We start from the raw sequence: 27553 nt of genomic DNA, 5'->3' as shown, positions 1-27553 counted from the left end.
CCTTGCTTCATCCGTGAAAAGCATAGTACTACTGAAGTTTACATTATTTCGTTGCTGATCCAATAGCCAGTTTGCAAACTGCATCCTACGAGGAAAATCTTCAGGCAACAGTTCATGTATTTTTTTGCAAATGGTATGGATATAACAGCTGTTCTTGAAAAACTTCATGTACTACTGTTTTCGATGTATTAAACTGTGCTGATAATTTTTAAGTGCTCGTTGATGAAGTCTCTTCTACAGAAATTAAAATGTTTCCTCTAATTGTGGCGTACGTACGGTTCTTCTCAGACCAGCATCAGTACTATTTTTTTCAAAATTTCCTATAAATATGAAGAAAGTCAATAATACAGGTATGTATTACCTTATTAACTGACTGGAATCGCTCATCATTCTCCCTTAGACGTTGGTCAACTCGTTGAAATATCTTCTGGTTTGGCAGAGCACGATTAGGAAATCTGTCGTGATATAATCTTCTGGCTTGTAAAGCATTGCAAGACGCAAGACCATACATCAGATGCATATCTGCATACTCAATAAACACAATTCACAATAAAATTTACCACGAAATCCAAAAATCGGTAAATTAATAACGAAGTGAAGAATCAATGTGTAAGCGTTGTCACTTTGTTGTCGAAAAAAAAAAAAAAAATAGAAATCATGACCCTTTTTATTAAAAATAAAACATGAATTCGTTGATTATTCTTTTTTTCGTTCATTTTATCGACAATAAACAAGAGTACCTTTTTTTAGTCTAAGGTTGAAGCTACCCATATTTATTATTTTAAAGTCTTTATCATACAGGGTGTTAAAAATTTAGGCATTAAGTTAAGTTAAGCATATATTTATGTTATCTGTTTTAATTTTTTCTTACTGTGATCATCATGTTTATTGTTTATTCTTCTAATATTATATCTTAGCAGAATTTAGAAAAACGTAGCAACACAATGTTACCAACGGTTGTGCATCACAAATCTTCTGTGTTATTGACTAATGATCTACTTAGCTTGTACACCCAACAGAATACGTTCGAAAAGGAAACTCGTACATAACTGGGAAAAAATGTAAATATGATGCACAAGACTGATTCCAGCAGGCGCAGGCGGAAGAAATAATAAGAATGCCGCTATCAGTTTTACTTTTAAGTGGTGTAAACATTAGTTTCACTTTCTAATCTCTATATAAGTATATAAATTGTAATAGTCATCGTTTAATTTTACTCGTGTTTTTCTTTGATACTATTAACATTTTTTATCGCATTGTTATAAATATAGGTACTCACAATTATATTTGCGAAACAAGTGTGTAAATTTAATTTTTTTATATTTGTTTTGTTGGTTAATCATCTATTTTCACTTTCTGTTTGAATTCGACACAACTTGTAAACATGTAAAAATTTTAACAGTGGTTCCGTGAATTATGAAGAAATAAGTTCATATGACCAAGAGTTTGCAAAGGTGTTTCGTTTTCGATATACAGGGTGTTAAAAATTAATGAACAAATATTTTATTACATTCCTCAAGTGTAACTTCTTTGGGTGAAAATAATTTTGCTCCTCTAAAACGTAATGACCCTTGAGCTACATTATTTTTCTTTAATTGTTTTACAATAACTCGGCGAATTGAAGATACTTCAATGTGACTTGGTATGGAGGACTTTTTGGAGTAGCCAAATATGAATACAAGCTTTTTCTTTACCTAAAATATAGTAGATTAAACACTTTCTGTAATTATTTTCCCTATTTACATATTACTACCGTCACTACGTCAAAAAGTGACGCAAGTAGTAGGTATATTAGTTTTAGATATACCTACTTGCAAAATAAAATTGTTAGCCAACTTTAATGATCTAGCGGTTGAACGTAAAAAGGTACATTACTTTGAAGGACCATATTTTTGGACCCCTTCGGTTCATTTCATTTACGGATCACCCTGTATAGGGTGAATGCAGTAAAGCGAAGCTATATTGCAAGATAAATTTCAGTAGATGCTGACTTTTAAAGGAGGGTACGTTGATCTTAACCGTAATCCTAAACGCTGCTTCACAGTACAACATTCAGACGTCTACCTTAGGAGGTATTGGCTTTTTTTATAATGTAGGAATCAAATTTAGTAAAAAAGTAAAGTTTAATTAAACTGAAATTCTTTCAAATGCTTGAAGTAAAATTGAAATCCACTTTTCTAAAAAATTATGCATTTTAGTAACATGCAACACTTATTTTTTTTTACAGTAAATTTTCTTAAAATCTCCATAAAAAATGATGGTAAAACAAAGGGGACTTAGCGACTTCTTTTTAGGAAAATAATAGCTTACTTATGTTTATATTACCCCGAATTACTCCGCTTTAAAAAGTTTAGGCAATTGAAATACATATTTAGAAGGCAAGGAAGTTATGGTAACAAAAAAATACATTTATTTGAATATTTGTACTTCTAAATAACACAAAATTATATTAAGGTAACTCGATCTATTATTTTTTCATTTACTTATCTCAAAAAGCGGATTATCAACATAGCATGCATATTAAGCATAGGCACATTGTTGCAAGGTTTTTAGATTCAGGGTTATTTTTAAACACACTAACAGATTTAATAGAGTATGTATTTATACTTATTTACTGAATCGTTTTTTGCCAATCATCATTTTTCCATTACAGAGCGTGGCCTTCACTAACCTCTTTAATAATGTATTGTACACTTAATAGTTTTGGAGAAAATTAATCTTTGATGCTGGGATTTCCATCAATTAAATTCGAACAAAGAGAAGATGAGGTTTGCCACGTGTACCTCGCATTTATATGCAAATGAGGAAAATACACATCTCGTGTAGTATAAAAAAATGGTATTTACCTATAGTCTACATCTTTTAGTTTAATAATAATACGTAAATATTCCTAAAACCACTAGTCGTAAAAAATGCAACAAAAACAACGCAACAGTTGTTTTTAGCATAACCTTGAATATCCTATTATCCTTTATTGATCGATAATCTGTAGCTACTGTTTTTCATTGTTATGGCGAAATGCAGTGATTTAATTTATTATTATTATAGATATTGGTAAAAAAAATATTTATTTAAATTCAAACGCTGTTACGGGAGGGTTACTGTTCTAATCTACTGTTAAATTAATATCATAATGTTTAAATATAATTTATCCTTTTGATAAAATATTTCCTTTTGTGTAGGAATACCTTCCTAGAAATAAGACTGGCTAAACAATTCTCTGTGTATGTATGATTTTGAGAATTCTTTATTAGTTACAGTTGATTGCTAATCCAGTATGGATTATTCGCCATTAAGAATATGTGACCGTGTTAATAATGAGTTCAATCACATAAATATACTGTCAAATGCCAATTTCTCTTTTTGGTTAGTCATTAAACAATCTCAAGGCTGTATAAAGTACAAAGAACTATTGTAATATACTTATATAAGGACTTATAGGGAGGGACAAAATCTTATAAAAGTTTGAAACACAATTGCTTAAGGTTGAATGCAACTATTATTTTTCTTACATCTGACACTAATTTCTCCTATTACTTATTTGTCCTCTTTTTTAAAACAGAAAAAATGTATGTTATGTGCACATTTCACCAAACTTGTATAATTGCTTTAAGATCAAATTTTTACTCATGGGCTATCTTTAAAAGTTGATGGATTTCCTTGAAAAAATATTTATCTTGATGGTATCCAGGGTGTTTCAGAAAGATCTTCCGTAAATACAGGGGATGATAGTACGACAAAAAATAAGAATTTTTGTCATATGAACTATATGTCTATCTCTTCTTGTTTTCGAGACACAGAGCGACAAAATAAAATTTTTGAAATAGAATTTTTACAAAAATTTCCAAACGGTGCGAAATATCTTTATGAAATTTGGTATTTCGGGGTTTTTAGGGATGCCAAATACTCTAATTATTAATAATCTAATTATTTTTTGGATATTTCATAGATGGTGTTAGGTATGCTACATTCCTATTACATTTTAAGTTTTAATTTTTTTAAGGTTAGGTTTTTACCATTCGTGCTCTAATTTCTAATGTATAATTTTATTTTCTAAAAATAATGTATTCTTGTTAGAACTTCCTAATGTGGACAGTTTTCGAGAAAAAAAGCTTTTAATTAATCTCTTACAATATTAAGATATATAAAATTTTAGTGATTTTTATTGACTGTATAAGTTAGTAATGACTAATTATAGTAACAAAAATTTTAATATACTTACAGTTAATTAGAGTTTAAAATATTACTAAGAATGTATGCGTTGTTTATGAGACATCCATCAATAAGTTTGGACATAAGCCTACACAACATTTTGTTTCACCGACTGTGGTTGGTATAATTCTTAGAGCGTAAGTGTAACGGTTGATTGTAAACGAATCATTAATATTGGCGACGCCAAAATTTAGCGATTTTCCGTTACCAGTACCAGTCATGCAATGTTGGATTGCCTAAGTTCGAGTCACGTGGCTTGTAAATATTTATGAAGCCTCTGTATATCCTTTTATATGCGGTTGTATTATTAAGTAGGGAGTTATTTTTCTTGAAGGTTTACTAATATTTTCTACAATACCTATTCTTAATTATTTTATGGTGTTGCTGGGACATAATGATAATCTGACATTTAGTTCATTAAATTGGTCCATACCACTAAAAATATTTAAAAATTAATCAAATTAACTTTTGTAAGAATAAGTCAAGCATTGTTTTTATGAAATTATTATATTTATTTGCTGTTCACTGATGTTTCCAATGGAAAAATTAATTATCACCATTATTTAAAGTTAAAAAGTCGCCACAAATATTGTATACACCCTTGGACAAAATTGTCACATCACTTTAATAAACAGCAAATGCCTTTTAATAAACTCTTAAAGTAATCAATGTAACTTGAACTAAATACAAAGAATTGAACATTTTAATATTTTAACTGCTGTTCAAGGATAAAATTACGTTATTAAAATTTGATTCATACGTATAAGTCATATTAAGCATAATTATTAAATATAGCAACACGCCTATATGTACTATTTTAGAAAATAATAAATTAAAAAAATGTATTTTAATTTACAGGTGGCTGTAGTCGCTTTTGCATCTTTAGCTTCAATAGCGGCGATACCAACAACAGAATCAGTTGATGGAAGTGCAGCAGAGGAATACACACCCCAAGAAACAGCCGCTGAACCCACAGACTCATATCAAGTATATCCACAAGTACCCATAAACATAGAATTACCCAAAATAGAAATAAACCCAGTCCCATTCTACGCTCCAGAACCCATAACGTACCTCAAACCCCCGTCCGAGAACCAAGAACCCAATTTCTACCAAGTTCCAATACCAGCACAAGATTTAGTAGCTCCAGTAGAAACAGAATGGAATCCGAGCAACGATCCAAGCTTATACTACGAAGTACCTGCGGCGATAACCAATCAAGAATTGCCCACCAACTCCTATCCTAAGAAGTACAACCAAGAGATTCACTCCAAGACCAAACCATATTCATCCAAACCTAAGCAAGAAATCGTTTTGGAACCAATAGATGAGAAGGAATACGAAGCGAAACAGAAGGAACTACAAAAGTCTTTCCAGCAACTAGCCAAAAAGGAAAACCAAAAACAAATTGAAATTGAAGTGGAAAAGGTAAATAATCAAACAGATTCAGTAAAACCTGAGGATAAACAGATTGAGCAGCTCAGTTCTGACACAATTGTTGAAAGTGAATCAGTCGATGAATCAGACGAACACTCCGAAGGTTATCAGCAAGGATTAGATGAGAAACTAACTGCTTCCTTAGGCATTCCTTCTTCCTCGCATGACGATTCTTCTGATGGGGATAGAATTAACTTTCATATGGTGGGGCATGACGGTCCTGACTCTTATAAGTGGGGTTTTGACACTGGCAAAGGGTAACTTACACAGCTTTCTTTCTCTCATTCTTTTTACACCTAGATACTTTAAAAATCCATTGTTCATTTAACAATTCGTTAATCATTCATTTGTTTTTCATAACATCTGCGAAGGTCATCCAGAACCTAGTACCTGTTTTGCTTTTAGACAAAAACCAACTTGTTTAAAAATATTTATTAAATTTTATAAATACCTTCTCGCGCAAATACATTTTAATACAGATAAAGGTCACTTGGTGCTAAGTGCGAATTACACCCAGTGAGAACAGGAAAGTTAAAGTAACTTATTTATTTATTTATGTATGTATTTATTTATTTATTTATTTACTTATTGATATACTGTTCTGCTGGTGCAAAAACCCAACTACAGATCAGGAGGGTAAAGAGAAAAATAGTCAGAACGGTTATTCAACTGAACCGTCCTAGAACCCGTTCTCTGTGGAACCAAAACACATCATATGAGATCATAACACCATAAAAAATAACACTGATATCGTGAAAAGTATTAGATGAGTTAAATAACACCGTTAAAATTATAGTCAAATATTATTTTCGAGGAATCTAAACATTACTTATATTACGCCTCTTATTATTCATAGGACTTCTATTCAATTGGCACTAGTTATCAATTTGAATGAAATTATTAAGACATATAGGTACATTTCTCGATGTTCTCAATTGTTGAGAATATTTACAAGTCATCGGCATATAGAAGATAGTTAATATCTAAACAAATGGTTATATCATTGGTAAAAATGATAAATAATAGGGGCCCAAGAATAGATCTCTGTGGAACTCGATATGTGACTAGGCAATTCACAGACTTACACCCTTTAAGTAGGACATACTTAAATATATTTGTCAAATAGGATCCAAATAATTTCAACTGGGAATTCGAGAGATCAAATTTATTAAGCTTTGATAGCAATATTTCATTGTCAACTCTGTCGAATGCCATCGAAAAGTTTGTGTAAATAACATCTGCTGAAGAACTGAAATTTGTCTGCTGACATTATAGTAAATGTGACTGCGAAGTGAATACTCAATCATTTTTACTGAAATAGAAATATATATCCTGTTTACTTAATTTTTTTATAAATTGTGCAAGCTATTAAATATTTTCAGATATCCGGAAAAACACACATGTTGAAACAAATTAATTAAAAAAAGAAAGTGGATGTGCTAATAAACAAGAAGAGTCTTTTAAAATAAAAGCTGGCACACCATTCGGCCCTGTTTAGGGTCAGTAAATTTAACAACGGCAAGAACTTCACATTTTTGTATTAATCTGCATTAGGTATATGAACTGTGGTGATAGATTTAAATTTAAGTCAGAATTATCCGCGACTGCTGGAGTACAAAACTGGCTAAAGAAATTCGTAAAAGCATTAATGATGTTGGAATTTTTTAATTGTTCGCCTTCGTACACTGCCGGCCCTTTGAAAGTGGACGATTTATTTTTCTAATGTGATGTGGTCTACTTTTTATTATGACAAGTTTTTATATGTCACTGTCATTAGTAATTTGCTTGGTAATTCAAGATGCCGCGTTTAACGGAACTAGAGAAAGTGAGAGCTATAACTTTACTTCAGAATGATTGGCCATTGCGGATGATCTGCATGTATGCAAGAACAGCATATTTAAACTCAAAGAAAAATGGATTGTGGAGGGTCACGTACGTTATGTTCACGGAGGTGGACGTCGAAAAGTAACCACCTAAGAATAAATCCTTTTGACATGGCAGTAGCGGCTTCCTTTCAGACGAATTTTCCTGGATCAGTGCGAACTGCAAGGAAGCGGGTGAAAGATTCGGAGCTGAAGAATTACATATGTGGCCGCAAATACAGTTGCTTTGACTCTTCAGTATAAAGAACAGAGGTTAGAGTTTGTAAGACAATTTGTAGGAAGTCCAGACAACTTCTGGGACAATATTATATTTTCGGACGAAAAAAGTTTTCAGTCTTGCTCCGATGCTTCTGTCCGTGTCTACCCACCAGAGATTATAAGGTATTCGGAGCCTTATGTGAAACCTACACAGCGCAGCGATGGATTCTCCATTAACGTTTGGGCTTGGATAAGCTGCCAAAGTCCTGATGTTTGTTGTGACTGTGCTGTATCCTCAGAATTTCACTTTCAAGCAGGATAATTGTCGTCAGAATGGTTCATTGATAATAACATCGATGTTTTACCTTGGCCCTCAAAGTCCTGGGGATATATAGTGAAACAAATTTACGACAGAAACTTCCGTCCAGTTAACGTCGAAGAACTTTGGGAGGCAATTGAAAACGCATGGGATAACATCACTGAGGATTATAACAAGAACATTAATTTTATCAATGCCATGTAGATTGCAGTGTTATAGACAAAAATGGTGCTTGGACAAAATACTAACTTTACGAATCGCGTTTTTTTGACGACGAAAACTGTTTCATTTTTAGATCTCGTTGACGGCGAATGAATGATCGTTAGAATGTATAATATATTTCAGTATTGGAAAAATAAATAATCTGCTACCTAATTTGGATTTGTTTTGCTCACTAGAACTAGTATGATAGACACGCATTAAATTTGACATAATGACAGCCGATTCGAACCTCACAAGTCAGCTTCACAAAGGCAAATTATAGACAATTTGCTTATAATAGTCGTCCACTTTCAAAGGGCCGGCACTGTACCACATACTAATGGAAATATTATTAGATCCCCTTTTATTGTTAATAAAATACCGGCGTAAAAATAATAAAGTTTATTGATACCTTAACTATCAGTTTAATAACCACTGAAATGTCCCGCTAATTAAATTTTTTTTAACTCGAATTTTGACGTTAGTTTACAGTTTCTACTAAGCACTACAATAACTTTCATATGAAGTTTCTGTATAATAACTTCGCAGCTTGGACTTATTTAAAATCGCGCGCAAGTTCAGTTATTTAAAAAGGTTAGTCTAAAGTTTCTTCCCATGGCTACTAACTACAATAGTTTTTTGTTAAAATTATATTATGTTTTCTGTAAGGTACGGTTGAAAATTCGTTACTTATTTAAAAACAAAAACAACGTTTTAACACTTTTTCAACAATATGTTTTTACTGGGTAATCTCCTATACGAAGCGCGATGAAATTCGTGAACCTTTATAGCAAGTCGTATGATGCACTATAGTGCAAATGCAAAAGCCACAACATATCCGAATTCCTTAGTCAGCACTATTGAACGTATATCTATTTCGAGTGATAAATTTCAATCGTCGAACAGTTATCTCCTACGATGATTCAGTCAAGAAATGTATCACTTTCATTTTGATAGAGATACAAAAACAGTGTACATTCATTTCTTGGTATTGGTAATTTAATATTTGCGTAGCCATTCTCACAAACTTTATAGCAGCGTAACGGAACCCAGAACTTTGATAGCTCACGTTACTTTGATGTGAGTGTCTTTTGTTCGCAAATGGAATGACCTTCGTATATCATGCAATTTAATATTGTTTTTATTAATTTTTTGTTTATTATCATCGGAAGTTTTCAGTGAAAGTCAACTTTTAATGTTAAATTTTGTTGAGAACCTACTCGACAAATGATATTGTTATTAAATCCGCACTTGTTTTTTAACTATTTCTTCCGAAATGTCTGGTTGAGAACATAAAATCTTAAGACTAACTATTAAAAATGCTAAACATAAAAGAATCGATTAAGTATCTTGTTTTCTAAATGTACTGACACTGACTTGGTAATCATGCTTACTTAACATATTTCTTTTTATGTCGCATTCTGCATACCTTTGTTTCGTTTTACTACTGACTGATTGCGAATAACCTAGTTTCAAATCATACAATTCTCTGCTGCCACTGCTTACCTTGCATGAATCACATTTCATTTCAACTTCATTTAAAATGCGTATAATAAACAAAGTTATTGTAAATAATCCTAGAATGAAACCGAAGAGGAATTATTTGTAAATATTATTTTATATATCGTTACTTTCATCCTCGAAAAGGATTATGACTATTATATTATGAGAGTTAGAAGAATTATTTTTTATTCTTTATTAAGGTGTTAAGCTAATCAAACAAATTCTATCAAATTGGATTACACCACGCTAATACATTAAACAGTTAATAAAAAATAGTTACTCAAAATAAAATGAAATATTTAAATAATTAATAGAAAAACACATACCCAATATGTTTACATTCACAAATAATGAATTATTTGTTATACAAAAATTAATTGAAAGATAAACTAAAATTAATTTTTAATCTTCCTGGAAACGAAATATTTTTATTTTTTAAATACTTAACATAAAGTGGAACAAAAATCTCTAGAAAACTCTGTGTAAATAGCTACTAACCAATAAATTAGTTAAACGGAAACTCATTAATAACAGTAGGTAATTATGCCTAGTGGTTCTTAAGTAGGTACTTACCAATAATAAACAGGTTGATTATATTTGGAGAGAAAATTTTTCTACGAACATACATATGTTCTAAACAACTTAGTTTTACGAGGTGCAAGGTATTGAAGGTTTTTTTTATTGAAGGAAACATCACGACAGATGAATTAGGCTGGGGATGGTAATTTAATTAAGTAGGTACAGGAGAAAATTTAGAATATTTTTATGATTACTTGAAATCTAAATCTTTCGTAACTAAGTATTATTGTGGTTCCAAATACAATTCTAAAGGAAATATTCCATTCACAATAAATAGTCTTCTGACAATTTGTACAGTTGTAATGCAAAGCAGAAATCAAAAAACGGTTTGTATTGATGTCAAGAAAAAGTTTTGGGTACTTTGTAAATAACTTCTACAGTAAATACTGTCTACAGTATAATAGGTCCAATAAAATATGTTAATAACTTATAAGAAATAAAAAAATAATAAGTAAGGACAAAATTAGATACATTTAAGTCAGTTTTCAAAATTTAAGAGTACTTTTGTGGCTTTCTTCATCAAAAGGCATTCATGCTCTTCTTTGTAGTACTATTAAATATAAAAAGATTACACACTTATTAGATATGGTTTAATTTCTCAACGATTCTTCTCTTCATTAAAAAAAAAATCATAAACTACAACTTCATACACTTAAAATAAAAGTCAATATTGAAGAATTTAACTAAAATTAATAAAACAATGTAGGTAATTTTAAGAGTTTCTGCAAATCACTGAAATTGGCCAATACTTACATACTTATAGAATCAGTTCTATGGCATAAATTTCTTGGTTACTTTTTTGAAGTTAGGAAATTTGTCGCCATTAATGTATTAGGTATAGATACGCATATACCTACTAATATAATTTGAGTTCTTTAAGGAAATACAAAATAGTTCAGGTATAGATGGTAAAAAAAGGCAACAATGTTTTGGATATTAATCTTTTTTTTCTCTATGAGTATAATTATTATATTGATAATTGAACTGTATGAATTATTTAGCAATTAAAAATTAATTGATGATTGATTAACCATTTACTTAATTGCTTTTAATTAATTACATGATTTTTTTTCGTGCAGCCTGCACGAGGTGATTTCTAAATTTATGTTGGTATAATTTTATGACCATTTTTTATTCATTCACGATTATATCCAAATTGCTAATATTTTTTCGTAAAGTAAATTATATATATATAGATTTTAACCTTGATGATATTTTAAAACATCATTTAGACTGTTGATTGTAGTAAGTAAATATAAATTCTATAGAATTGTCACTGGTTATACACCGAGAATTTATCATCTTTTTTTTAATTTTTAAAAATCAAAATAGTTATTTTGATGATTAAAATTAGCTATAAATATATTATTGTTTTTTAAAACTTATCACAAGGTAAAATGCAATTAGGGAAGTTACAGAATTTTTTAATTTGCCTCTGTTAAAAATCTTTGCTTAATCTTCCCTGCTGCTAGACTTAGGTAGATACTTCTGTAAGTTCTATATCTATCGGAAAGAGTACCTATTCTATAAAAATATTATAACATATTTAAAACAATCTGTAATTTATATCTTAAACACCTACTTAAGGCAATTTATTTTTTACTTAATTAGATTTAAAAAAACGACCAATAGGATTAATCTATCTTCATAATTCTTGTTCATAACAAGGTATTTTCCATATTTAATACATATTATAAAAGCATGTAAAGTAATAGATGACTCATATCGCACTCTAAAATATGGCGAAGGTGCCGAGTTAAATCAAGTGCATTAATGTGCACGCCTATCAACTTTGGATTAACAAGTAATAAAAAAAACATATTTTTATAGTTAAGTTGTTTATTTGACAAAATGATGCCGCAAAAGCTTTATTTTTCTAATAAATATGCATATAGTGGATAATTTCTTAACCTGTTATAACATTATCTATTATTAATTTATTAGAAAATGTATATTTTAACCTTAACCTCAACTAACCTTAAAATTTTTAGACTTAGTTGAGCATAATTTTCCAATAGTGACCTAGTGACATGTATCGCTGTTGTTTTCATTATACCTACGTACAATTATGTCACTGCGTAATTATTGCGGATGTTAAATATTATAAATTAGTTACAGGTATTAGAGCGAAACAAGATTTTTAAAAAATTAATAACAATGAAAAAATATGTTAAAAGATAAACTTTACAGAAATTTTTAATTACCTATTCATTAAGTAATATGTTGGCTTAAATTCAGCTACTATAATTATATTTTGGTAAAAAATTAAACTATTAATTTCTTCAATAGTTATGTAATACCTACTAATAATATGTAGGTACTTAGTCAGAATATTTTAATGATTATTCCCCGTCAAACTATCGGAATTTTAAAAAAATCCATGAAAATTACTATAAAACCTGTTCCTCTGACCACTGTTTTTGTATATCTAAATAGATACAGAGCTCAACAGTGATTATACTTGCATTAATGTAAGTAGTAGAATTCGAATAGTGGTAATTTGCAAATACAAAATTACGTGGTTATCAACAGCTAAACCACAAATTGCTCGACATGCTACCAGATACTGGCAATAATTGATTTACTTACCTAAACAATCTTGAATTTATCTGCAACTATTACGCAAGATGAATGCTGATGTGAAATTTAGCTATATTGTAATTACAAATACACGTGCGGAGCATCTATTGAACATAAAGATTATACCTAAGTGGTTGTTAAAATGTTAAATGCAAATATGTAGCTGTTACGTGGTTAATATTAAGTAGGTGCTATAACCACTACTATTGACCCATTATCTTGCCTGTTACAAAAAAATATTGGAAAAAATCACGCTTGCAACATAAATTGATACAAAATGAACTAATTTTTTTGATAAATTTTTATATGAAACAAAATTATATTGACTTTGGCGAAATTAATTTGAACTAAAATAGCATTTATAATGTAATTTTGAATTGAAATAATTAAAAAATATATAATTTGTCCCAAATTTATATTCCGAATATAATTATATTCTGGCCTAACAATTTACTTATATTACCTATTTTGATAACTTTCAATGCGATGCGCAATGTCGCTAACAGCAGTCAGAAATGAACTACATATGAATAAAATAAAAAAATATTTAGGAGATGCTTCGTTTTTGAGATATAGGGTGTTTTTTTTTTTAGAAAAAAAAATTATGTTGATGAAAACAATAGGAATATTTAAGTACCTAACATCATCACTTTTCGCTTTGTCTAGGTATAATATTAATTGGTAAGTTTTTGGTGGTTTCAATTTACAAATAAATTTTCATGTATTGCCATCTTATTTTATTTAAAAGTAAATGAAGTGACTACAAACCGCCTGAAAAAATTTAGGAGCATTACGACATAGTTACATTAGATGTTAGGTACCTACTTAAATATTTCTATTGTTTTCTAAAAAAAAAACACCCTATATCTCAAAAACGAAGCATCTCCTAAATATTTTTAATAGTATTGGTTAAACCCAAGGGAAGGGGAGACAAAAAGGCTTATTTGACTCACACGTACTCGAGACTAATACCAATTTTAATAGGTACTATATTTTTTTAGGTTTCATGAGGAACGTCTTCCTAAAGTTTATCGACATAATCCAGAAGCACCTTTCCGAAATATCAATTTTGCCATGAAACTATAAGACCTAGGAAAAAAAGTGAATGTACACTTTTTGTCAATAACAAATTGTTCTATCTAAAAACAGCATCATTTTTTATTTTCTGTAGGGCCGTATTAATTTTTTTTTATAATTTAATGAGTCTGAATCCCCATAACTCCGCCACTGGTTGTTTGCGGGACTTCTACTTCTATGGAAAAATGGTATCTTATAAGAAGATGCGTCATGCCAAATTTGGTTTCAATAGCCTTCTTCATTTAGAAGTTATTTAAAAAATTTGAATTTTTAAAAAAATCTTTAACGCCCTATATTTCGAAAATGAAACGTCTCTGGAAAAAAATTTATACTTGATTTTTTCTTATTTTTTTATGAGAAATATCTCCTTAAAGTTTGTCGACTTAATCCTGAGACACCCTGTATATATACTATACTATGTATATGACTTTGGTGATCTGATATGTCTAAATAAAAATAATATTTCAATGAAGATTTTATATAGGTACAATTAAGTGAAATATTTCATAGACTTTTGTATTGAAACAGACATTTTATTTTGTTTATTTTTGAGAAAACCAATAAACTATACTTTTCCACAAATTAGAATCTTTGACTTGTTGTTGTCGGGCTAGTTTTTGTGGTGGCAAATCCATTATTAGAAACCTTAGACACGCCTCCACGTTGATTTCGGTTCGTGTTGTTGGTTCTGCGGTCACTGCAGACAGAACTGCTCCACAGATACTTAAAGGTCGTCCTTTAACACGTTTTATAGTGACCTTTGTAATTGGTCATATCCATTGCTTCCAAACGTTTCATCATTCTGCTCTCGGCATTTTCAGTGGTGACGCCGCGGGTTCTTAACGGTCTCAGTTGCGGCAAAGAATTTGGAAGCGTTGGATGCAACCAGTTACAATGTAATGTTTCATAGTATTGTAAAAATTGTTTGTGAAGCGGTTGCGGCGAGCTGGTTTTAGACCAGCAACAAGAACCGAAATCAACGTGAGGGACGGCCTAGGGTTTCTGATAGCATCTGCCCCCACAGAGCATAGGTCGAGAACAACAAGGGCGTTTAAAAAATTTGTTGTTAATGCTTATGAAGTGCAATGTAAGTCTGTAAGTCGCGACGTCCGTGTATATAGACCATGGTATAACAACCCGAGAAACCATGGTACTTTAAATAGAAGTAATATTTTCTCAATATTATTGCATAAAACGTATTATTTAAAAAGGACATATTTGTCCTTGATATTATTGCTTCTGCAGAGAGGTTGTACCGAGTAGCTATTTCTCCAATTTTGCGAAACTTGAGCGAAATTTATGGCCACGTACAGTGAAATTATATTGGTTTTATTTTTTGTTTGCAGGAGCAACAGGCAATTTAGATACGAAGAAAAGGACAGAACGGGGTTAGTTAAGGGTCACTATGGTTTCTATGATAGAGACGGAAAACTTCAAATAGTACATTATGATTCTCATCCCCGTGAAGGATACCATGCAGAGGGCAACTTTGGCAAAGCATAATTTACTTATTTTATTTTACACCACTATGTATATTATTCTTGTTGGAAATCTGCAAAGGTTGTTTTGCATTTCAACAACAATTATAAACAAATGCTCAAATGTTTGTTACTGTTAGTAAATCAATGTTTTATATTGGTTTTTTATTAGCTTTAATTAATTTTAAGTAATATTATTGTGATTGTTGCTCTTCTGTTATTTTGTATACTTTATGTATAAATTTTTATTTGTATTTGTTGTTTCTTTTTTTTTTAAATATCCTTTCATCAAATATTATATTTTCCTTTATCATTCCAAAATATGTCCTATTTAATAAGCAGCTTATTTAATTTATTCAATACATGGTAAACGTAGAACTAAAACTAAAACTCTTGCAATATACACGGTGTTAACGTAATAAGTACTCAAAATTTGAGAGTGTGTAAAACACTCGGGCTTAATAGTGTTTGTCAGTGGTGACTGGTGGCCCCTAAGGGAGATACGGCCCCTTGAAGGAAACTCAGGAAACAGTTTTTATTATTGAAAACGGTTTATTATTAAGTCACGAAATTTTGGGGTTATATTACTATTTGTATGCTTAATAATCGGTATAATATACGAATCAAAATTTGCTACAGGGGCGTAAGGAAATGGGCAAATTTTACAATTTTTTTTGTACGTAATTTTTTCTAGTTCCTGAACTGAAAATATGAAAATTTATCATATTTTGCATAAAAGAGGTACTCTTGTTAGCTTTTAGTAGCATGAGCCGTTTTCTAGTAAAATCCATTCCAATAATTCATTACCTGCTCAAAAATTCCTGCTGCAAAATAAATGTATCAAATTGTGCCATGAGAAAATTACTATTTGTAATACAGATGTGTCAACTATATGTCAATTACTGATTAGATTACCTACCTACTCAAAATTCCAATCTGAGAAATTTGAATTTAGGTACTGCTGTAATAAACAGAAGAAACTAAATTATTATAGGGCTACTAGTTCAGACACAGAGGAATCTGACAAGAGTACCTACCTTTTTTATGCAAAATATAATAAATTTTCATATTTGCGGTTCAGCAACTAGAAAAAATTGCGTACAAAAAAAAATTGTAAAATTTGCCCCATGGTCCCGCATTTTTTTACGCCCCTGTAGCAAATTTTGATTTGTATATTATACCGATTAAGCATACAAATAGTAATATAACTCCAAAATTTCGAGTTTAATATTAAATCGTTTTGAAGTTATGCAATAAAAACTGTTTCCCGAGTTACCCCTTCAAGTGGCCGTATCTCCCTTAGGGGCCGCCACTGACAAAACCTCTACTATAATTTTCATCATATTTCGACATGTTTTACACACTCTCAAATATTTATTTCGTTAACACCTTGTATATATGAAAATCCTGACGAATTTAAAGTAACCGCAGATACAATATAGATCGCAAGGATATTTTATAGATCTATAACCATAGATTAAATACACAAATCTGTAACACAGTGCTGGCAACTAAACATAGTGTTTCAAGCGGTTGCGCCGAGAACTGTTTGTTAAATGCGGGAACTTTGAAATATATAAATATTTTATTAGCATCTAATAGCGATCTCGATTTATTTCAATTTTGTATCAATACACACGTCGGGATATTTTCATCTTTTATTATTGAAATTGATACTACAAGATCAAAGTATGCTTATTGCACATGCAGTGTAAAAGTAAAAATAAATCAAAAACAATAAAATTGTTTATATTTTTGCTTATGGCAGAACTAACATGTGATGCTACTACTCATATTTATGTACTTACTATTTACTAAATCAGCATAAATATATTATGAAACATATTTAAAAAATAGCACAATAGATTCTTCATACCGCAAAAATAGAAACTAGTAAAAAAAATATTTATCGTAATTTTAAATTAAAAAAAAAAAAACAGTAAGTTATTAAAGGAAATATGACTTGGAAATCTTCACTCTTTACGGAGATAGTCTCAAACTGAACCACTGTTTGAAGAATTTAATGTAATTTATGTAGTTTCATTTTATTGAGTTATATGGAGTCAACATTGTTGACAACAAATTTTTGTATATTAGGATGTTATTTATCTTTATCTGGAAAACGGTGCCTAGAACTAAACATATGAGGGGTATAGATGCAAAACTCACAATAGCCACTTTTTAAAGTTTTTCAGGAAGAAGGAATAACTGATTTCTCATTTTTCAAGTGACTTAGGCTCTGAAATTTTTTTTGGTATTTGTATTAGAATTTTAAATTTGCTTCTTAATTGGTGAAATGACAGCACAACAATATTTGACTCCAAAAAATTGAATTAAAGTTTGGATAATGTGAGTTTTGATACAACTTTTTGGATAATGGTAGTTTTGTTCCAAATTATTTTACATAATAGAAAAACCAACCATCTAGGAAAGCAAACAATAAGAGAAGCAAAACTCACATTCTCCTTAGGCAATCGGCCATATTGGTTTATCGCTTTAAGTTTTTTCATTGGTGGATATGGATAATGTGAGTTTTGGCAACTTCAGATCGTAGGAGAATGTGACTTTTGAAACAATTCAGATTCCACAATTTAAAAATAAATACAAAAATGTGATATTGTACCACTTCTAAACTTTAAAATAGTGTAGTTCGACATGATGAACAAGATAGCGTCACTAACTCTATTTCGATAATGTGTTTTGCATCTATACCCCTCATATCTTGACATCCAGGGATGTTTTTAAATTTTCCACAACCAATTTATCTTTTGTTGGAAAATTGCCTAAATTAGACGTTCAAACAGATATTCTAAAGTATTTTTATTAATTTTTCCAATTTAAACAAAAAATATTTTAAACATATTTCTGCATAATCTGTTCAAAATTGACTTTGTTAAAATCATTGGGAAGGCCCCTTACAAAAAAATATATTGTACCATTTTTATGAATCTTGAGCACAATTTTTTTCAACAAAAATATATAATCTATTTACCTCTAACCAATAAGGCTTTAGAAACAATGCTCTTAACTATTTTAACCATACAAAAACTGGTAAGAGATTAATACAGGTTTCGAATAAAAATAATATATTCTCATGTCCACGAAATAGTGGATAATATTCTAGACCTCGAAGTTGAGAGTTGAAAATCGACTTTTAATAATTTCTTTTGTTTTTAATTAAATCTGGACAATTTTTGGGTAAATGCCGTTATTTGAAAAAATTTTTACTAATGAATTCAATTTGCCCATTTGAATTATTAAAGGTATTTTCTTGTCCCTTAAAAGATTTGTAGGCTACTTTTTAATTTTTATCTATTTTAAGAGTTTTGTACCTTTTTTAAGTGAAAATCGAGAGATCGCCTACAGTTCCTGGATACCCTGTACAAAAATTAATTGGCATATATGTTTTTCGTTTTTCTTAATATGAATAAATAAAAAACAGTACTTTATAACTATTTTTGTTTTAGAATAGTTCTATATATAACAACATATTGCAAATAAATTACAAATATAATTTTATATAATTAGGTTTCCATATTTTCATTATTGTTAACACAACTGACAATAAGATCCTCATATGTCCATTTAGGGAATACCCTTTTGTACAAATTTAACAGAACTGTATCTTGAGATGTTAGCTGTCCATCAAAAACACACTTCATATGGCCGTGGGTTCCTATTAAAAAAATTATTAAACTGTAAATTTCACAACTGTTTTATTTATTACCAAGAGGTTCCTTGATGTGCCCTGTCCTTCCCATTTTCGTCCTTAATTTACAAGGCTTGAAATACATGATATCCTCTCTGTTGAAGAACATAAATCTAATAACAGCTGATCTCTTATTAATTTTGAGTGGGTGACCTTAAACACAAAACTTTAACAATTATGCGTTACACAAAATTTAATCGTCGTGTTACCAGATAAGACAAGCCTTTTGATCACCAATCGGTCAGGGTTACATGACAACAAACTCCCTGTCGCGACTAGTACTAACTCATTGTTAACTTCTTTAAAACATAGAACTGGTGCTGGTGGAAATTGTATTCTGCCGTAAAATGTGGCAACTACCGTAGAATCTGGTTGGAAAAACCTTTCAAACTAAAATTACATTATGTTTGGAACGGAACAACTTTAATTTTAGTAATTTATCTTACTTTGTGTTTCTGACCGTTGGTGTGACTGCTGAATATCGGATTCACAAAAAATCTCCTATAACCACATTGAAATATTAACCTCTCCTTTGACTTGATGGGTAAATCGTAATGTTGGGTTCTTCTTAAGACTGTATTTAAAACAGACATTTTGTGTTCATGTGAAAACAAGCCGATGAGAACTAAGGGAAAATTAGATTGTTTAAAAGTTGACCATAGCAGTTGGGATACGTCCTTAATATGAATCGTCAAATACCAGCCAGGCTAGAAACAATTTTATATATCATACTTGTTTTTATGTTTAAAGATACGATTTTAAATGGGGTTTCTTGTATTTGTCAAGAAGTTAGAGAAAAAGTAGTTTATAGCAACTGATTTTTTGAAAAAATTGAACTGTAAAAATTACTTTTAAAATAACTTTATTCCATTAAGAAAGAGTGAGCACAAAAAACCTGTGATTTTCGCCCATTTTTTCACAATTCGCAGATAATTAAAAAAAATACATAAAAATATGATTTTGGTCGCAAATTACTTGTCGTAAAAACTGAAATGAGCATAGCTCTTAGAATTTTGAAAACTTTAGAAATCACCCCTACTTAGGGGTCGAAAAAATGTCAAAAATGAAAAATTTGAATATTACCAATTAATATAAAAACTATTAGCATGTGAATTATATATTTTTTTTGGAATTTTTACAATTATTTCTGACATTCTCCATTTTTGGGAATGATTCCATCCCCTGAGGCGCTTAAGCGTGGATTTTCTAATTCAACATGCTTATTTCAGTCATGAGAATAAATCTTTCTTTGTATCAAGAATCATTTCATAGAAAAATTGACATGCTAATAGTTTTTATATTTATTGGTAATATTAAATTCTTCATTTTGGGTGTCTTTTCAACCCCTAAATAGGGGTGATTTTTGATAATTTTCGAAAAACTAATCTTAATTTTTTATGACGAGTAATTTGGGACCAAAAACATATTTTTATCCATTTTCTTTAGTTCTTTGCGAATTATGAAAAAACGGTCAATTTTTGCGATCACTCTTTTCATTTCTGATTATTTTCTGTGATAAATGACTTTTATTTGAGATTTTTTATTTTTGCAAATTTCTTATCAAATGATGTGCCGCACATGATTTAAGGAGTTTTTTTATTTGTTTATTAGGCCGCTTCCAGACGGGCGACTTTTTGAAGCTGAAGTCGGCCACAAAAAGTCGAGCGTTTGTGGTTGACTGTGGCTACTTGCAGTTATCATTTAACAACCATGTAAAAAACGATTCCCTTTCATACGGGCGTTTTTTCGACTGCAATCCAACTTCTGCCGCTAGTTGTTACCGATCCCGTTGACTGACTACACGCTGACTACATTTTTCTTTTCATACGGATCAGTTTGGAAGTGCACCTCACGGCGGCAACAACATGCATGCTTTATTTTGTTGTCAAAATGGAGCCGTTTGATACGGATAGTTTCATACAAGAGTGATTCTTATAGTAACAGAAATGAATAACGAACAGAAACAAAAGCTTGGGTAAAGATATATGAAATATTTCATAATAATTTCCAGGAGTAAAGTAGTAACAAAACAGTCCAAACTTTAGACTGTCATTGAAAATACGATGTACCCAAAATTTATACGGTTTTCTTCTTTTTCGTCTTCGCTTTAGGAGCAACAAAAGTAATGTTTCTTTTATCAAATTCATGCTGCTAATGACCACATTTTGTCGTCGATGTAACCACAGCAGTTGCGAATACAATCACAATGTGTAGTCGAAATTGGCGACAAGATGCCGATATTTTTGCGGTCAACTTCGAGTGCAAAAAGTTACCCGTCTGAAAGGGGCCTTAGAATCTTTGCATTAATACCTTTTCAGAAAGACTAAATAGTAGGACTGTGAATTAATTTTGATGGATTTACAATAGATGGCGTAACTTATGCTATCTTGCATCGGACATTTCTGTAACTATATTCATGTTAAAGCTTTCCTTTATATTATGTGTACATACATATACAACACAACATATTTTTTCTCAGCTCTGAAGATGTCGAATTATGAGCCAATGACCACCATTTGCAGGAAGTTTTACTTTTCCTGTTTAATTCAAAGAAAAGTGCTGCTAAAAGTCATAGAGTGCTGTTGGAAACTTGCTGTGAACATGCTCCATCGATAAAAATGTGTGAGTATTGGTTTCAACGCTTTGGAACTGGTGATTTTGATATAGTTGACAAAGACGCCCTGGTTAACCGAAAAAGTTCGAAGATGAGGAATTGGAAGCATTATTCGACCAAGATTCATGTCAAGCACAAAATGACTTGCTGAATCGTTGAACGTTGATCGTACAACAGTTTCCAAAAGTTAAAATGCGCTCGGTGTGATTCAAAAGCAAGGAAATTGAGTGCCATATGAATTGAAGCCGAGAGATGTTGAACGGCAATTTTTCACGAATGAATAATTGTTTCAATGGCAAAAAAGAAAGGGTTTTTTGCACCGTATCGTCACTGGTGATAAAAAATGGATACACTATGATAATCCTAAGAGAAAAAAATTGTGGGGTTTGCCTGGTCATGCATCAACATCGACGGTAAGGCCGAATATTCATGGTTTGAAGCTGATGTTCTGTATTTGCTAGGACCAGCTGGGTGTGTACTATGAGCTGCTTCAACCGAATGAAACCATCACTGATGAACACTACCGAACACAATTGATGAGTTTGAGTTATGCAATGAAGGAAAAACCACCACAATTCGAGCAAAGCTACGACAAAGTAGACACTGAAACGGGATGTTTTACTCCACCAGCCATATTCACCAGAAATTGCTCGATTAGATTACTACTCGTTCCGATCCATAGTATACATTAAACGAATGAAGATATTAAATACGGTTCTGCCCAGTCAATTTTCCTGGAAAAATTGAAAGCAACTGCTTCCCTCCCTTCCTTACTATTTTTTGTTTATCTCCTTGAAAAATATGAGAAACCCTCCTAAAGTATCAAAATTGGTTTAAAAAATTTATCAAAAAGATTTATAATATACTTAATAATGCTTTATTATAAAAAACTTACCAATGCACCATCTTTTTCTTCTTGTTCCTTCAAAATTCTTTTCTTTGTTCGATCAAAATTTTCAAACTGGAAAATTCTGCCGTAATCACTTGGAAGATTTTCTTTAGAATCCCAGGGCGAAGTTCTGCAAAAATATGAATACACGTAATATAAACCAGTCAAGTTTGGTTAGATAATGATTTACATACCTAAAACTTTCCAACCCCCTGTATTTTTGAAACCTAACCCTCGCAGGCTGATCCATAGGAGTATCAATTTCATCAGGAAACTGTTGATCGGTCTTTGCAGCTTTTAACTTTGCTAATGCTTCTTTTTCAGCATACAAATCCATTTCTTTGTCATATTTTTCGTCGTTTGGAGCTACTTCCGATTCCGTTACTGATTTAAAGTCATTATCATCATCGATATTTGATTTTTCACTATTATCTTCAGACATGACATCCAAATATTCTTTATCAGATCCTTCTTCTTCACTTTCAGATTCGTCCAACTCGAATTCTGCATCGTCGTCAGGGATCCACGCTGCCTGGTACTCGGACCAGCCTTTAGGAACTTTTTTCACTTTTTTTAGCTGCAGCAAACATATCATTACATAATCTGCGAAACTCTAAAAACCTTACTCACATTCTGTTCCTTTTCTGCCATTTCAATTTCCTCGTTTGTCGGCCAAGTTTGTTCGGCGTCCATTGGATCAGGAATATTTTCTGAATCTAAAGATTCCTGTTTCGTTGAATCGCATCTTTCCAGAACTCTAACTGATATAGATTCAGCAACATCCATTGCGCTGGTGCTAAAAAGAAAAATATCAAATTTCAACTTTGAAGATTTTATGAATACCGTAAAAAATTTCAAGTCAAATATTGATGACATTTTCAAACTTTTTAGGATTGTCTCTAGGTCTTTCAGAATTACTACTGTACAATTTTGTTTAAAAAATTACAATGGGGTTTTATTATTTTCTTTTTTTATTTGTATTAGCATCACAGGGTGGAGTAATTTTGGGCAGCCTATAAAAGTATAGGAAGTCAAAGTAGATTTCTTAAGGTTAAATCGGAGACAGAGGCGAAAAATAAGTTATGCAGACAAAAAAAAATGTTTTTAAACAGAAAATTTTTTATCTTTATTAATTTATTCTGTTTGATCTTTGATTTTTTTCAGACAATTTTTGGGGCCCCATCGCCCCCCCTGGATCCGCGCCTGTTCGGAGACAGAAAAAATGAAAAACATTTTTTTATTAGGAAAAGTTAAAAATGAACTAAAACAGACAATATATTTTAACTTGTACGAAGAAAAACTACATTCTTTGATATAAAAATTTGATATATTATGCTTATAAATTTTTTTTAAGATTTGATTTGATTCAGAAAATTTAAATGGTTTCTCCTAAATAAAATTCGGTCACTTGGCACAATTTTGTCTTTATTTGAATAATCTCTTCATTTTTAAGTGTAATGTGATAATTTGAGAAGCCCATCTTCTTCCTGCACTCAGCATTGTTCCAAAAAATAACCCGAGTTAAAACATTTTCCGTTATATCCTGTATATGTTTTTTTGACTTGAGATTTGCGAGTTTTAGGTTATAATATATGTTTAAACAAATGTTGAACTTGAACCATAATGCAATTTAATAGTATAAGCATGAATTTTGATAATAAAAACATTAACATATCGGAAAAGATAATGGCTCTTATATAGTTGACTAACTTTATAACCTTTGTTAGAGTAGTCCATTATGCAATTCATGAACCTCATATGTATATTTAATATTATTTAATTATGTAATTTATAAGCAAGAGGCTGCTACCTAGCGAATTTATCTCCAAAGTAGGAGCAGCCCCGTTTTACTGCAATTAAATAACATAATTTTACCAACCCAGTCTTGTTATTAATCTTATTTGGATCACTTAGAGCATCAATTTGGGCCATTTGGAAGTCACCTAGTCCAGGAATATGAATTAACTGATTAACAGATAAAGCAGTACCTCTTAAATAACCCGTCACTTTTAAAGTACCTAGCGTACCTGAAAAAAAAAAAAAATGATAACAAAATTAAAAATGGCAGGATATCACATTCAATAAAATACAAGACAATAACAATGTACACCTCATCTACACATAGTGAACAGTTTAAGATCTAAGTTAACTCGATTTATTAACAATATCACCAGTGATGGTTACCTTTTTTAAGGACTGATTTCTAGGCCCACATAGAGAACTTTTGCGCTGAGAAAATGTCGAATATAATTTGCAAAATGAAAAATAAAATAAGAGAGGCCAACCATGCGATTTTGAAAAAGGTTGCACGTATATACATAATATTTATTTTTCATAATCATCTGCTATACCCATAGAGGCTGTGTTAAGCGAATGGTCAGACCGGTCAAAGTTGTTCAGTGGACAAATGTTTCGTTGGTCAGCCCAATTGGCTGATTGGGAATATTGGGCAGGTTTTAATACAGTTAATACAAGCCTGTTGTTTGACTAAAGAAGTTTCACGAAACTAGTCCAACCATTCGCTGAACACAGCCATAATCAGATGTTTTCATATTTTTTGCAAAATTAATTTTTCTTCATAATATGTACAGGGTGTTGCGCTTAAATGTGATACAAGCCTGTAACTTCTTTATTTTTTGGTCGATTTTAAAAATTTTTATTTTGGAATGTGGGCTAAAAAAAACTATCTAACTGTGATATTGCTGTTTTTATTAATGCAATTCACGACCAACTAGGACGTGTTTTCTTGACATCAAGACAGTTGATTGGTATTAGCGATTTTTTTCCAAAGAAACAGATTACGTATTCTCATTCATAATCCCTTAAAACGTCTTACCACCAAGTTTCATCAAATTCGATACATCTTCAGGCGAGCACTCCATGATGTCGTGAAAGTAATATTAATGCAATACACGGCCAACTAGTGCTCGTCTGAAGATGTATCAAATTTGATGAAACTTGGTGATAAGCCTCCGCTGAATGAGAATATGTAATCTGATTTTTGGAAAAAAAATCGCTAATACCAATTAGCTGTTTTGACGTCCAAAAAAAACGCGTCCTAGTTGGCCGTGAATTGCATTAATAAAAAAAGAAGCATTATAGTTAGATAGTTTTTTTATTCTACATTTAAAAATTTTTGAAATTGGTCAAAAAAACAAAGAAGCTACAGGCTTGTATCACATTTAAGCGCGACACCCTGTATATATTTAAATTTAATTTTGATAACAATCCATTTTTCAATCTTCATATTGCTGTAACTTTCACAAAAATTCAGATTTTTTTGAACAATAAAACACCTATTTGTATGTATCATCAGTTGATAATAAAAAAAAAAAAAATTAAATATATTTGTTGTGAGAGATCCCTGTGGGCTTAGAAATTATCTGTTAAAAACCGATAGGGGTCCAACGCTTCATTATCATAATATGACCACTTTAATTTTCACGACCGTCAATTTCTGTCAGTATAAAAACAAAAAACCTTTACACTTCGATCTTGAATATATTTAATTGAAATAAAAACAAAAATCAAACATCTATAGGTACCTGTTTCTTCAGGCAAATATTCCACTTCTTCAGCAAGCAAATGTGGCCTTCTATCTCTATATAATATCGATTTTCTCTTTTGGTTGCCAATTCTGCGTAAAATATTAACACCATCTACGTTCTTATCTAATACCATTACTTTTTCTTCAGGCAGCCATTTATTTACAAGTTTTTGAATTAACTGTTTGTGTTCGTGTCTTTTTTTAGGGGTTATGCTCTCTAAATCCGTTATCGCTACTACAGGTGTAGGAAGACCCTAAAAATGAAATTAAAAACAGAAGATTTTTTTTATAATTGAGTTTCTATCTAAATATTATAAATATATTAGATATTTACTTGGGAAAGAGATGAGGTCAAAATTGTATTTCCCCAATTATCAATTAAAATTGTGGTATCTTCTATTCCCATTGCAGCCGATATTAAAAATAAAACAGTATCAGACACTTTTAAACAATCCAGAACAGCCAGTTGATGTTCAATTTGTGGTGTTATAAAAGAAAATCTTTGCTTGAAACGTGGCATTCTATGATACAGAAAAGCTTTTTATTATTTACTATTACAACTTATTTGCATTGCAAATACTACTTACCCAATGTGTGTAATACCGGCTGAACTTTTATTTACAGTTGCTTCTTCATCACACTGCATTAAAATATTAAGAGCTGAATTGCAATCTAAATTTTTACAAAGTGGAACAACACATACTAAGAATGGAGCATATTCATTGCCACCTAAAGATCGTTTTTTAGCTAATACTTCTTCCCTTTTCTTTTGTCTAATCTGTAGGGCTTGATTACGTCTTTGTTCTTTATTAAGTTCTTTTCGTAACTTCTTTGATATTGTTTTAACAGAAACCTTTCCTGCAAAATAAGTAACATTTTTTATAAGTAAACTAATATATTATAACCTAACTTACCTTTTGTAGATATATTAATTGAACCTTTCGAACGATGCCGACCATGTTTATGTTCTTTATTTGATTGTTTAAAAGCCCCGGGTCTATGAGCAATCCCTTTTTCTATAGCCATCATTAAAATGCTATGAAAGATATTTTAGATACAAGAAAAATAACAAAATTACCTAAAAAACATGTTTTAAACACGTGCACATTAGCCGATAGCTGTCAAAAGTGTCAAGTCAAAAAAAGGCAATTCTTGCTCTTGACAAACAGGGCAGGCATCATAGATAATTGAAACCACCCTACAGCAAGTTGAAAAGAACGTCTAGTAATTTACATAAAATTCAATTTTATGTTGGCTATCTATATTATGAATAACTCGCGCATGAGCAGTAAGAAACCTATTTTCTGCGCAATTTAAATTTCATCTT

At 30.9% G+C, this 27553-nt stretch overlaps 2 protein-coding genes across 2 annotated transcripts in view; one reads left to right on the top strand and one right to left on the bottom strand.

Moving 5' to 3' along the window:
• LOC108910243 overlaps positions 1-15447 on the top strand; it is a 33645-nt gene extending 18198 nt beyond the window's left edge. Inside the window, exons 2-3 of the mRNA XM_018714800.1 lie at positions 5071-5640; positions 15336-15447. Of these exons, the coding sequence (XP_018570316.1) occupies positions 5071-5640; positions 15336-15353 (588 nt within the window). The 3' untranslated portion in view covers positions 15354-15447. The remainder of the gene's footprint in view (positions 1-5070; positions 5641-15335) is intronic.
• Positions 15448-18925: 3478 nt separating this feature from the next.
• Positions 18926-27349, bottom strand: LOC108910234 (pre-rRNA-processing protein TSR1 homolog). The gene is made up of 12 exons (XM_018714788.2): positions 27141-27349; positions 26814-27084; positions 26561-26747; positions 26225-26480; positions 24559-24706; positions 23310-23475; positions 22874-23256; positions 22686-22809; positions 19623-19883; positions 19386-19566; positions 19195-19329; positions 18926-19143 (listed from the first exon to the last, which is right to left on the bottom strand). The coding sequence occupies exons 1-12, from the start codon at positions 27253-27255 to the stop codon at positions 18992-18994; spliced, it is 2379 nt and encodes a 792-aa protein (XP_018570304.1). The 5' UTR covers positions 27256-27349; the 3' UTR covers positions 18926-18991.
• Positions 27350-27553: the final 204 nt, after the last annotated feature.

Source organism: Anoplophora glabripennis, unplaced genomic scaffold, assembly GCF_000390285.2.
Source record: "Anoplophora glabripennis isolate ALB-LARVAE unplaced genomic scaffold, Agla_2.0 scaffold409, whole genome shotgun sequence".
NCBI lineage: Eukaryota > Metazoa > Arthropoda > Insecta > Coleoptera > Cerambycidae > Anoplophora > Anoplophora glabripennis.
Note: the sequence above shows the minus strand (reverse complement) of the source record. Positions and strands in the feature narration are given on the sequence as shown.